General features: G+C 38.5%; 1 protein-coding gene across 1 annotated transcript in view; it reads left to right on the top strand.

The window, feature by feature from the left end:
• The window catches only part of TTC3 (tetratricopeptide repeat domain 3), a 121060-nt gene that overhangs the window by 30640 nt on the left and 78149 nt on the right, over positions 1-12271 (top strand). Inside the window, exon 11 of the mRNA XM_053564491.1 lies at positions 5001-5055. Within this exon, the coding sequence (XP_053420466.1) occupies positions 5001-5055 (55 nt within the window). The remainder of the gene's footprint in view (positions 1-5000; positions 5056-12271) is intronic.

Here is a 12271-nt window from a genome sequence, read left to right as displayed (position 1 = left end):
ATAATTAATCTAGCAAATCACCATGGAAATGAAGAGGAATAATGTTCTTTCCTAACACACGATGGACATAAAGTTCAGGTGCAATTTAATGTTCACCCTGTATTTTAGAGCAAAATGTAGCATATTATGTATGAAGTAGCTAGAGAAATAAAGTTTCCCATGTAATAGTAATACATGGAGCTCCTGCGAAGAACTCTGTTCCTTCCCTTCTGTTCAGTACTCTCACTGTGTCACATGGTCTCTAGAGTAAATGATCACTCGTATCTCCTGAGTCTTTCCCCATCTTAACAACCTATTGTGCAGATGTCAGATTTGCTCACCAGAGTTATGAAGATCCTTGGCTGCAGTGTTTGAGATGAGCAATAGCACCATGCAATTTACTGTGCCTACTTTGTCTTAGTAGTAGGTGTGGCCACAATCAGTATACACTCATATTAATAAACATTATACTTGTATGCTAGCTATTATGACAAATGTTAATACTATTATAGCACCATATATTATAATAACATTCAGTATTGACTTAACAATATTAAATCAATATTGATGGTGGACAATGTCAGAAATTAGCAAAAACAGTCTCTGTGTTCCAGACAGCAGGTCAGCACTGTGAAGGCCTGTGGTGGGAAGGAGCATGTTGCATTTATGGAACCAGTAGTGTGCCAGACAGCCTACTTACAAAGGAGGGGGAGAGGTGATCAGCTGCTAGACTAAGAAGGGCCTTGTAGTGCTGTGTTAAGGCTGTTGGCTTTTAATAGCATTGAGAAGACAGTGAAGGATTTTAAATAGATGGGAGGTAGTATGATTAGGACTTCATGATCATTCTGATGTGGTAAGAATGGATTTGAAAGGGATCAGCATGGACGTGAGTTAGGAGGCTGTTAGAGTACTGTAGGCCAGAGGCGATGGTGGCTTAGAACAACATAATGGCAGTGGAAATGGAAAAATGGAAAGATTCAAGATATTTTAGAGGTAACCTTAATGAAAGTTGCAGTGTCTTACTGGATGGTACATGAGAGAGAAAACGGAATTTTTCTAAGGTTTGTGCCTTAAGCAGTTTCATGACTTACAAGCCCATTCACTGACATTCGGATCACTGGAAGAGGCATACATGTGTAGGAGGCAGAACTTGACTTCACTCTTGGACATACTGAACTGAAATGCCTTTGAAACATATAAGTTGGAATGTTGTGCGGATAGTTATGTGGGTCTGGAACTCTGAGAGTTGGGTAGAAGACATGTTTGGGATAGTGTGGATGGTTTGAAATTGCAGATATGGGTGAGGTTGCTTAGAGGAGTGGATCTGAACTTGGACTGCACATTGGAATCACTTGGACTTTGAAGAAATATTATACCACCCACCCTAAAGATTTTGATTTAATTAATCTAGAGTAAAGTTTAGGCATTGGGCTTTTAGAAACTCCCCAGATAATACTAATAGGCTGTCAAGGTTGAGGCCCACAGTCTGGTGAGAACACAGGCTGAGATGAGAAGAGAAGCCAAGGTTGAGCCTTGAGGAGCATATAGTTAATGGCCAATTAGTGAAGGCCCAACACACATAGGGGTCTATTAAGAGGTGACCCTCTAGAGAGGTAGGACAAAGACTTAAGTTTGATGTCATGAAAGTAAGCAAAAGAGTGGCTAGCAGTGTCTGCTGCTGCTAACAATCTGGAATTTGGATTTAGCAAAATGACGTTATTTATTTGCTATAGCAAGAATTGTCTGTAGGAAGCTTAGGACAGAAGATGGTAAGATGGGATTGAAAAATGTGAGGAAATGGAGACGCCTAGCTTTGAAAGGTGTTTGGGGAGAGAGACCCAGTGTTAGCCTAAGAGGTATACCATTGCATTAGGATGTTTTTGGCTGCAGGTAACAAACAATCAGTTGGCTCAAATGGTGGACAAACTTAACTTTATTCAAGAGTTACAGTAAAAGGTGCTATGGGATGTGTTATTTAGCGGTTCAACAGTGTTGTCAGAGACCTAGATTTTTCCAGCTTCCATGTGTAACTAACTTGGTCCTCAGGATGCCCCCTTATGACTGTAATTCAGACATTTCCAGTAAAAAGACATCTTTGTCTTGAATCTTTTAATCTTAACACATGCTGAAAAGTATACAAATCTTAAGCATCCAGGCTGAATTTTGAGAGATCAAACAGTTGTAACTAGCACACAGATCATAACCCCAAACCCCTTGTTCCTTCTTCTGGCCATGGCCCACCTCCTCCCCTAGGGTAACTACCGTCCTGATTTCCATAGGGTAATGGCGCCTATTTTATTTTGTGCAATATAAATGGAGTAATATGCTATGTGCTCTTTTATGCTTGGCTTTCAGCATTGTTTTTGAGATCCATATTGTTGCATGTAGTTGTAAAGTGTTCATCTGTTGCATGAATATACCATATTTTATCCATTCTCTTGTTGAGGGGCATTTGGGTAGTTTCAAGTATTTGGCTTTTATAGATAGTATTGTTGGGAACATACATATTCATTTCTGTTGAGTGTACAGTCAAGGAGTGGAAGTGTTGGAATAGAGGGCATGCTTACATTCGATTTTAATTTTCCTTTGGTTGTATCATTTTACACTCTTACCAGAAATGGGAGTTTGAGAGTTTTAATTCCATGCTTTCACCAACACTTACTACTTTGTATCTTTCATTTTAGATATTTTGGTGGTATGGTACTGTGATTTTTATTTTCAGTTACATAAATTGATTAAGGATATTTCAATTGAGCATCTTTTCATATGGTTATTGACATTCGGATATTTCCTTTTGTGAGCAGTCTTTTGCTGTTTTTCTCTTGAGTTGAATGTCTTATTCATTTGTAGGAGTTTTTTGGGTTTCTTTGTATTCTGAATATGAGTCATTGGTCAGACTTACCTAGGTATTACAAGTATCTTGTAGACTCAAGACACTTGAGCCAAGACTCAGTGGCTTTCTTTTTCATTATTGATGCTTTTACAAAGAAAACTAATTTTAATGGAGTTTATCAATGTTCTCCTCTATAATAAGCGGTTTTTGTGTTGTGTTTATAGTCCTTGCCTTCTCTGAGGTTACTAAAATATTCTGTTTCTTCTATAAATTTGATTATTTAGCTTTGATATTAGGCTCTGAAGTTCCTCTGGACTTGGCTTCTGTTTTTAGAGTGAGGTAGGGTTCAAGATTCATATAAATGTCCAGATGATCCAGCACTGTTTATTAAAAGAGTATAGTTTCTGCCATATCACTTTTGTCATACATTAGGTGATCCTATGTAAAGATCCATTTCTGATTTCTCTGTTTTGTCATGTTGATCAGGTTGTCTACCCTTACAGAGCTGTTCTTTGTACATGGCCTTTTAGTCGATATTGATATCTAACAGTATAAGTTACCTATTTTTGTTCTTCATTGTAATCTTTTTTAAGAGTGATGAATTGATATACATAGGAATATAAAATGATGAACCAGGAAAGCTTAAGCTAGATAAATAGGCAAGTTAAATAAAGAGAAACTGGATAAATCAGTGAGTTGGGCACCCTGAGAAGATAATAAGAATAGTTGGACAAATAAGATGGATTGTGGGGAAGAGCTGGACACCTGAATTAGTGATTTTGGAGTTCAGACAGTTCCGAGTGGTATTAAGTTGCCCAGGGGATGATGGTAGGTGGCTAAGTTGGGGTAGAGGAGGAGGTCATTGAAGATACAGGAGTCTGGGAAATGGAGAGCTTAGGATTGGGTCTGTTAGTATTTGGCATTGCACAAGTATCTTTTCTATTGAATCTTATTTAGTGTCAAACCATGTAGAATAGAATTATTATCCTCACTATACAGAGAGGTTAATAACTTCTAAAGACCCCAAGAGAATTAGTGATTGAGGCTTGCACCTGTAGCTCAGCTGCTAGGGCACCAGCCACATACAGCAGGGCTGGTGGGTTCCAACCTGGCCTGTGGCGCCTGTGGCTCAGTGAGTAGGGCGCCGGCCCCATAAGCTGAGGGTGGCGGGTTCAAACCCAGCCCCAGCCGAACTGCAACAAAAAAATAGCTGGGTGTTGTGGTGGGCGCCTGTAGTCTCAGCTGCTTGGGAGGCTGAGGCAAGAGAATCGCGTAAGCCCAAGAGTTAGAGGTTGCTGTGAGCCATGTGACCTCATGGCACTCTACCTGAGGGCGGTACAGTGAGACTCTGTCTCTACAAAAAAAAAAAAAACAACAACTACAAAAAAAAAAAATATGGCTGGGCGTTGCGGCAGGCGCCTGTAGCCCCAGCTACTTGGAAGGCCAAGGCAAGAGAATCACTTAAGCCCAAGAAAAGTTTGACGTTGCTGTGAGCTGTGATGCCATAGCACTCTACTGAGGGCGACATAGTGAAACTCTGTCTCAAAATACATAAATAAATAAATAAAAAGTAAAGAATTAGCAATTGAGTTAGACCCAACCCAGGTGTCATGTCCCAGCTTCCAGGCTCTATTCTAGATAGCTTAGCTGACATGTTGTGTGAAAGACCTGGGAGTTACACTTTTGGAGATTAGAATTCTTATTGACATGCGGAAATAGTGCAGAAAAACATACAAATAATACCCTGTTTCCCCGAAAATAAGACATCCTCTGAAAATAAGACCTACTTACAGGAAAGATAAGGCGTCCCCTGAAAATAAGACCTAGCACGTCTTTGGGAGCACACCTTAAAATAAGACACTGTCTTATTTTTGGGGAAACAGGGTAAGATACGCTGGGATAGGATGTTGGTAAGTTATGTGAAGTATTTAATACTCTAGAAGTATTAGATGTAGTTATTCTTGGGTAGTTGTGATTGTGACTCTGGGTGACTTTTTCCCTTTGTTTTACTTTTCTGTATTTTCCAAATTTCCTATAATGGACATATATTATGTGGATTTTTAAAAATTATATTTTGACTAGATTATATCCATGGACAATTGACAAAGTATAAATATACAGTATATAATGCTTTTACAATAAAAGAATGAACATATTTAAATATTTTATTTCTTCCTTTTATTTTTAGAAATGCACTTGGTGATGGAAAGAGAGCCACTATTCTGAAGAGCACTTGGCCAAAGGTAGATTTCTTCTTTATCTCACATGTGAGCAAATGATGTCATACAACTTCAGAAAAAACCTGTTTACAGGCTGTGTTTGTATGTAAAAATGCTGTATGAAATTATGTGAGTTCAAGAATATGCGAGGAGAATCTTCATTTCCACTGTCAACACGGGTACTCAGCCATAGGGAGAGTCCGTGTTTGTGTGTGAGGAGCACCCATCTTGAGGATGCCTTGGTGGTTGAGAGGTACCCTCTGCAAATTCTGGGTAGAAGTCCTTGAATGTGAAAAATGAAACTGCACAACTTGGAAGGAGACTCATAGGAGGTAGGAAAGGATTTCTTAACCCACAAATCAGCGATGAAAAAAATCACTTGATGTGTTGGGCTGTATCAAACCCAGAAACTTCTGTAAGTCAAAGGATACCATGAATGAAATAGTAGTTTGGGAGGAAATAATTTGTAACATATACAACTGACAGGATTTATATCCAGAATATGCAAAGAACTCCTAAAATAAATAAGAAACCCAATAGAAAATGAGCCAATAAGATGAGCCAATAAGACAAATAAGGATTTCATAAAAGAGTAATCCTGAATGGCCAATAGAAATAAGAAACAATGTTCTATTTCCTAATAATTAAAATTTTAGGGGATTGTTACAGATAAGGAAAAGTGAAACCAGTGGAGCAGAATAGTCTCCACACAGACCCACATATACATGAGTAAATAACACAGTATATTTGGGTCCTTCCTTCAGTTTGGCAAGAAGTAAAGAGACCAGTAGTCCTGAGTGTGTGTAGTAACAGGAACCTTTAGTAAATCAGTGAGAGTGTGGATTGCTTACACCCAACTTACAGATTACTATGATGTATGTACTCCATAATCACATGATTCTAAGTATGTGTACCCTCAGAAATTTCTTGCATACATATACAAGGTGAGATGTAAAGGTTGGTCATTGCAGCATTGTTTTAATGGCACAGAATTCAAATACCTGTCCCTTGATAAAGCAGCAGATGAATGTGGTATTTGCACTTGCTTAAAGTTGTTACTCAGATCTATCTGATCTGTCCCCATCTTGAACACCCATTGTTTCTCTGACCTCATTTCTACCGCTCTCTCCTTGGTTTACTTTATGTTGGCCTCTTGGCATCCTCACTGTTCTCAAACATGCCAAACCTGCTTCCACTTTGTACTTGCTCTTCCCTCTGCCTAAAACACTCTTCTCTAGAGCATTAACCAGCTTCTTCATTACAAGTTCTCTTAGTGAAAACTTCCCAGGCTACATTATTAACATGCCACACCTACCCTTCCCTAGACATTTCCTGTCTTCTTGATCTGCTTTATTTTTTTTTCTCTTAGCACTTATCATTATTGAACATATAATATTTGAGTTATTTTTGTGCGTCTTCCAGTATAATGTGAGTTCCACAAGGAAAACTTACTTAGTCTATTTAGTTTTACTCTTTTTTTTTTTTTTTTTTGTAGAGACAGAGTCTCACTGTACCGCCCTTGGGTAGAGTGCCGTGGCGTCACACGGCTCACAGCAACCTCTAGCTCTTGGGCTTCCACGATTCTCTTGCCTCAGCCTCCCAAGCAGCTGGGACTACAGGCGCCCACCACAACGCCCGGCTATTTTTTGGTTGCAGTTTGGCCGGGGCTGGGTTTGAACCCGCCACCCTCGGCATATGGGGCTGGCGCCCTACTCACTGAGCCACAGGCGCCGCCCTAGTTTTACTCTTGATGTCAGACCGCCTGACCCTTAGCAGGACTCAATAGTAAATATCTGTTGACTCAGTAAATGAATGAATCAAATACTACATTGCAGTTGAAATGAGTTGACTAGTTTGTCAATATCTATAGATTTAAAGAACAATGTTAAATGAAAAAATTAGTAAAAGCATAATACAGGCTGTAAGAATACGTGTCTAAGTCACTGTTGCTTCTGGGCAGTGAGAGAGGGAGGGGAGAATGGAAAGGGATATAAAGGAAATTTCAACTATATCTCTATAGTTTTATTTCTTTTACCAAAAAAAAAAAAAAATCCAAAGCACATATGACAAAATATTAACAGTTAGTTCTGGGTGTTTATTATATTAGTCTCTGTATTTTCCTAAATCATAAAAATCTTTAAAAATTTTTTTAAAATAGAACTTTAAATAAGACACAGAAATTTATGTGTTTGATTATTCATTCCTGGTTTTGTATAATTTGGTTTTAAAACCAGAGTGAGTAGAATCATAGAATCTTAAGGCTGTAGAGAATTTAATCTCATCTGTTATTTGGACTCTGGATAGACTTCGTTAGATTGATTGTAGGTGTTTATTTTATTCAATGTTTTTTAAAAATGAATTTTTCCTTTACATTAGCATGTGATAGAAAAGAAAAGCAGTATAGAAAGGTGTAAAATCAAAGAGAAAAGACAGGCTGGAGGTCTTTCAAAAATATTTCTTTGCCTTTCCTCACCAGCTTGTGACTCAGGTGGCCTAGGAGAGTATCTAGTAGCATAGAGATTTTAAAATTCTCCAGGTGGACTTGAAGGTCCACAGTTTAGAATCATTTTTTAAATGCCTCACTTTACGTTTGATGAAATTGAGTCCCAGAGGGGTGAAATGACTTCTGTGAGGTGTCAGGGCGAGTGGGTTTAGAACCTATAATGGATGGTGCTTCTGTGAGGGTGATCACTTTGTTACTGGCTTTTTTTTTTTTTATGAGTCATTCTTTTGCCTGAAACAAATCTTTGATGATTCCTGAACCTGGCATTTGGCAGATACCCTATCAATATTAGTAGAATGAATGAAGGATAGAATTTTGAGTACTGAAATCCACACCATGCTACTATCTTCCAGTGATACCTCTTGCTATTTAATCATTATCAGTTTAAAACAAAAAAGAGCATCAAACCTTTCTGAATTATTTTGAAGACTTTATGGTGAGTGTTCCTGGCTTAGTTTCTCAAACACTAAATATTAACATTTACTCTTTTATTGGGATGTTTTATGATGTGTCATATAATTATGAAAATATTTGTGTAGATAAAAACACACAACCACTAGTAAGTATTCAAAAACTTTGGCAACTGTGTAACTAGGTTATTTTTCCTTTTATTTTACCACATTAAAGGATAGTTTAAATTTCAGAAGTAAAAGTAAATTGTGCAAGGCTTATTCTTTACTTTTATAAGAGTTAATTAAGTGCCTGAGTCTGTGAAGTCATACCTCTAAGATAGAAGCCTGCAGAGGAAGGTACTCTGTAGATTTCTGTTTTAGGGCAGGCCTTTTTTTCCTTTTTTGCCAATAGAGAAGGCTGGTACAGAGTCACCTGTCTCTAGACTTACTCCCAGGCTTTAGAGAGAATGAGTCATTTGAGCTAAAGAATGAGAATTTTTATGGTAGAATCAACAGATGTTTGTGGACATGTCTGTGTGCATTGCCTTTTGATGTTTGTTATGCAGGATACAAACCAATAGCCTCAAATATCCCCAAGAACCTTTTGATTTTGAAAGGTATAAATAGAATTCTCTTGTTAGTGAGGGAAGCCTCATTCAGATTTAGTGTAAATAGAAAAGGGACTTTATTAACTCATGTGACTGAAAAGTCTGTGGGTTAGCTTCAGTCATGGCTGGTTCCAGATCTGTACACGTTTTTCCTTCTGTTACTCAGCTTTGGTTCCCTGTTTCTCAGCTTCATATTTATTCTCTTTTTCCCTGAGTTCTCTGTCTATATTTCATTTTACATAGGATCTGTTGCCATGTCCTCAGGTTCACTCATCTTTTCTTCTTCAGTACCTAATCTGCTTTTATTTCCATCCAATATATTTTTCATCTTAACAGCTATAATTAACATCTTTAGTTTTTTTTTTTCCTTCTTTTTTTGAGACAGAGTCTCACTCTATCACCCTGGGTACAGTGCCATGGCATCATAGCTCATAGCAGCCTCAAACACCTGAGCTCAAGTGATCCTTTTGCCTTAGCCTCCTAAATAGCTGGGACTATTAGCACCCCACAATACCCAGCTAGTTTTTCTATGTTTAGTAGAGACAGGGTCTCATCCTTGCTCAGGCTGGTCTTGAACTCATGAGCTCAAGCGATCCACCTGCCTTGCACCCCCCCACCCCAAATGCTGGGATCACAGGAGTGAGCTACCATGGCCAGCTATATTTAGAAGGCAAATTGGGTCTTTTTATATATTTCATGTCTTTATTTAGTATATTCAATCCTTCGTTTAGCTTCTTGAATGTATGAGATATAGTTATAATAACTGTTTGAATGTCCTTGTATACTAATTCTATGATCTGTTATTTGTAGGTTGTTTTCAATTGACTGATTTTTCTTTTTGTCATAGGCTATATTTTTCTTCTTTGGTAATTTTTGACTGGATGCCAGACATTGAATTTTAACTTGTTTGATTCTGTTTATTTTACTATAAATACTTTGAGTGTAGTAAAGTAACTTGGAAACAGTTTAGTTCTTTTTTTGGGGTCTTGTTTTCAGCTTTGTTAAGTGGGACCATAGTGGCATTTAGTGCAGGACTAATTTTGTCACCACTACTGAAGCAAAACTTTTTGGGTCCTCTACTTGATGCTCCATGAGCTGTGATGTTCTCTACTCTGGTTGGTGGCTTTGAGAACTACCCTGGCTCTGTGAGTTCTGGCTGCTATTCCCTGTTAAGTCTTTCATGTGGTTCTTTCGTTGGCCGTGGGTAGTTGCCTCACATGCCTGTGCTTATCAATATTCAGCTGAAAACTCAAGGGGCACACTGTGCAGTGTTCTGGAATTCTCCATCTATGCGCCTCTTTCCTTTCTGGTTCTCTGCCTTGTGAACTTGAGCTGCGTTTCTCCTCCAGACTCCCAGCTCTATTTCCTTAACTGAGAGAAACTCTGCGTCTCTGCCTAGGTTTCCTGTTCCTCAGCTGTAGCTTAGAAACTCAGTAAGCTGGAGCAGGCATGGGGCTTATTTTGTGTGTTTCTCACCTCTTAGGGATCACATTTTGTTTCCTAATAATCCAGGGTCTTGCAAGCTGTAGTTTCATGTCTTTTGTCTTTCTCGTTTGTTTATTTTAGGTAGAAGGGTAGATTTAGTCCCTGTTACTTCTTCATCTTGGTCAGAAGTGGAAGTTGAACCATAGGCTTTCTTGGCTTCATTTTTCAAAAGACTTACCATGTAGTGGGATCCCCAAACTGACATTCTTAATAGCTGTTAATTCCAGCAAAAAGAGAACTTAACTCTTGGTATCTGTAGGTAAACTTCAGGGATGCCTCAGACTGATTCTGATTGAATTGTGTGCCCTCCTGTGGACCACTGCTGAGACCTGGGAAATGGTACATTTTGATTGGCCAGTCCCTTGGCGACACTGCCACTCTTCCTCCCTCCCAGCCATAGTTGGGATGGGAGCGCTAGAATTGACAGTCTTGTCCTTACTGTGAGGAGTAGGTACATGATGGTTCCCATGAGGAGAGGATGCCAGGCAGATGAGCAATAGGGAATGCCCATATACAGGTATGTGACGGAGATGAGATGGTGTCAAGGAAGAGCAAACCTTAGTAACTGGGTGTAGGGAACTTTCTGAGGTGTTGTTAATTTAAGCTTCATTGAAACAGCTTCTTTCTCAATCAATACAATTTATACTGGGTTTTATAGGATTTAGAGAAGAGTGAGAAAAATAACAGTGAGAAAAATGGGGGGGGGGCAGGGAAATAAAGTATTCTCTACAAATTTAGCCAGTTTGGTTTTTGATCTGTCATCATTTCTCATGTTAGCTATGTTTATTTTTGCAGTTACCTAAACTTTGAATTTGACAAATGCCTAAGGCAGTGATGTCCAAACTTTTTCTTTGTCACACATTGGAAGAACAAGAGTTTGTCTTGGGCCACACGTTAGGTACACAAACACTAAAGAAAGGCGATTAGCAAAAAAAACAAAAAGAGTAATGCATACTTTTCATGATGTTTGACACAACAGATAAAAAAAGTCCTCACAGGCTTAGAGCCCGTAGCTCAGTGAGTAGGGCGTCAGCCACCTGCACTGAGGCTGGCAGATTCGAGCCTGGCCTGTGCCTGCTAAACAACAATGACAACTTCAACCCAAAAAAGAAGTCCTCACAGACTAAAGTGCAACCTGTGGGCTGCAGGTTGGACACCGCTAGCCTAGGGCATAGGATTTGATCTTGTAGCATTTATCTGAGAGTTCCCTTTATCTTACATCTCAATTGTCAGGAAACAGACTCTTTCCCCTTTAAAGGAAACTAGAGTTTAATAAAATGCAATCTGAATTGGGAGCTTTGCTCTAAGCCTAAATAGTCTGTCTAAAAAGATGCCGGAGGGTTCCTTATGGTGTGCTGAAACTGCATAAACACAGGACCCTGTGATTGTTTCTAGCTTCTTTTAATGAAAAGCTGGTCTTCCTTAAAAGAGTTACTTATGTTGATTTTAGATTTTCTCCTAGTTTCTCATCGAATCAGAATGTTCTTTATAAAATAGGTAGTAAAGAGAAGAGAGTTCTAGAGCAGGTGTCTCATAAAATCAGGGTTCTTTGGTTTGCCTCTAAGTGTGACTTTAGACCAGTCTAGCCTCTTTTTCTTGTACATCACCTCTCCATTGGTACTATGCCTAAAATGAGAGTTTGGTTTGTGAGTAGCTGGAAGGGGTTTGGTTGAGTTAATCCCACGTTTTGATACTATAGACTTTCTAGATTTAAAAGTTTATGCTTTATGTAGAGGATTGCTAAAATATATAAATGAAGCTAGCAGGGATTTTTGTTCTGTGGCAAAAAATGAAACAACCCCTTAATCATTGGACTTAAAAGTAAATCACTGGTTTTGGACTTTTTCTTAGAGCCAGAAACTACTCTTAGAGATGAAATAATTCAGAGCTGATTAAAAGGGGGAGAGGTGGATGGAAGAGCTGGCTTGAGTGCATCCTTTGTGCCTGTGCTCTGCAGAGATGTTGGAAAACTGTCATGCACCCCAACTGGTCTTCCAGATCTCAACCCCTTTTACTTTTTCCAAGGTGTGGGGAATGTGATGACTTACAGACTATCATTGCCTTAAAGTATTTTGGGAAAATTATAATGAGTAACTTTTATACTTTATCTGGCACAAAATGATAATATTTCATTCCTTATTAGTAAAATATAATAAAAATTGAATTCTTTCTTGGGGGTACAAAAATTTCTTGAGCAAAAATATTGATCCTTCGTTGTTAAAAATTATTTACCTACTTATAATTTTCACTTA

Source organism: Nycticebus coucang, chromosome 16 (genome assembly GCF_027406575.1).
Source record: "Nycticebus coucang isolate mNycCou1 chromosome 16, mNycCou1.pri, whole genome shotgun sequence".
NCBI lineage: Eukaryota > Metazoa > Chordata > Mammalia > Primates > Lorisidae > Nycticebus > Nycticebus coucang.
Note: the sequence above shows the minus strand (reverse complement) of the source record. Positions and strands in the feature narration are given on the sequence as shown.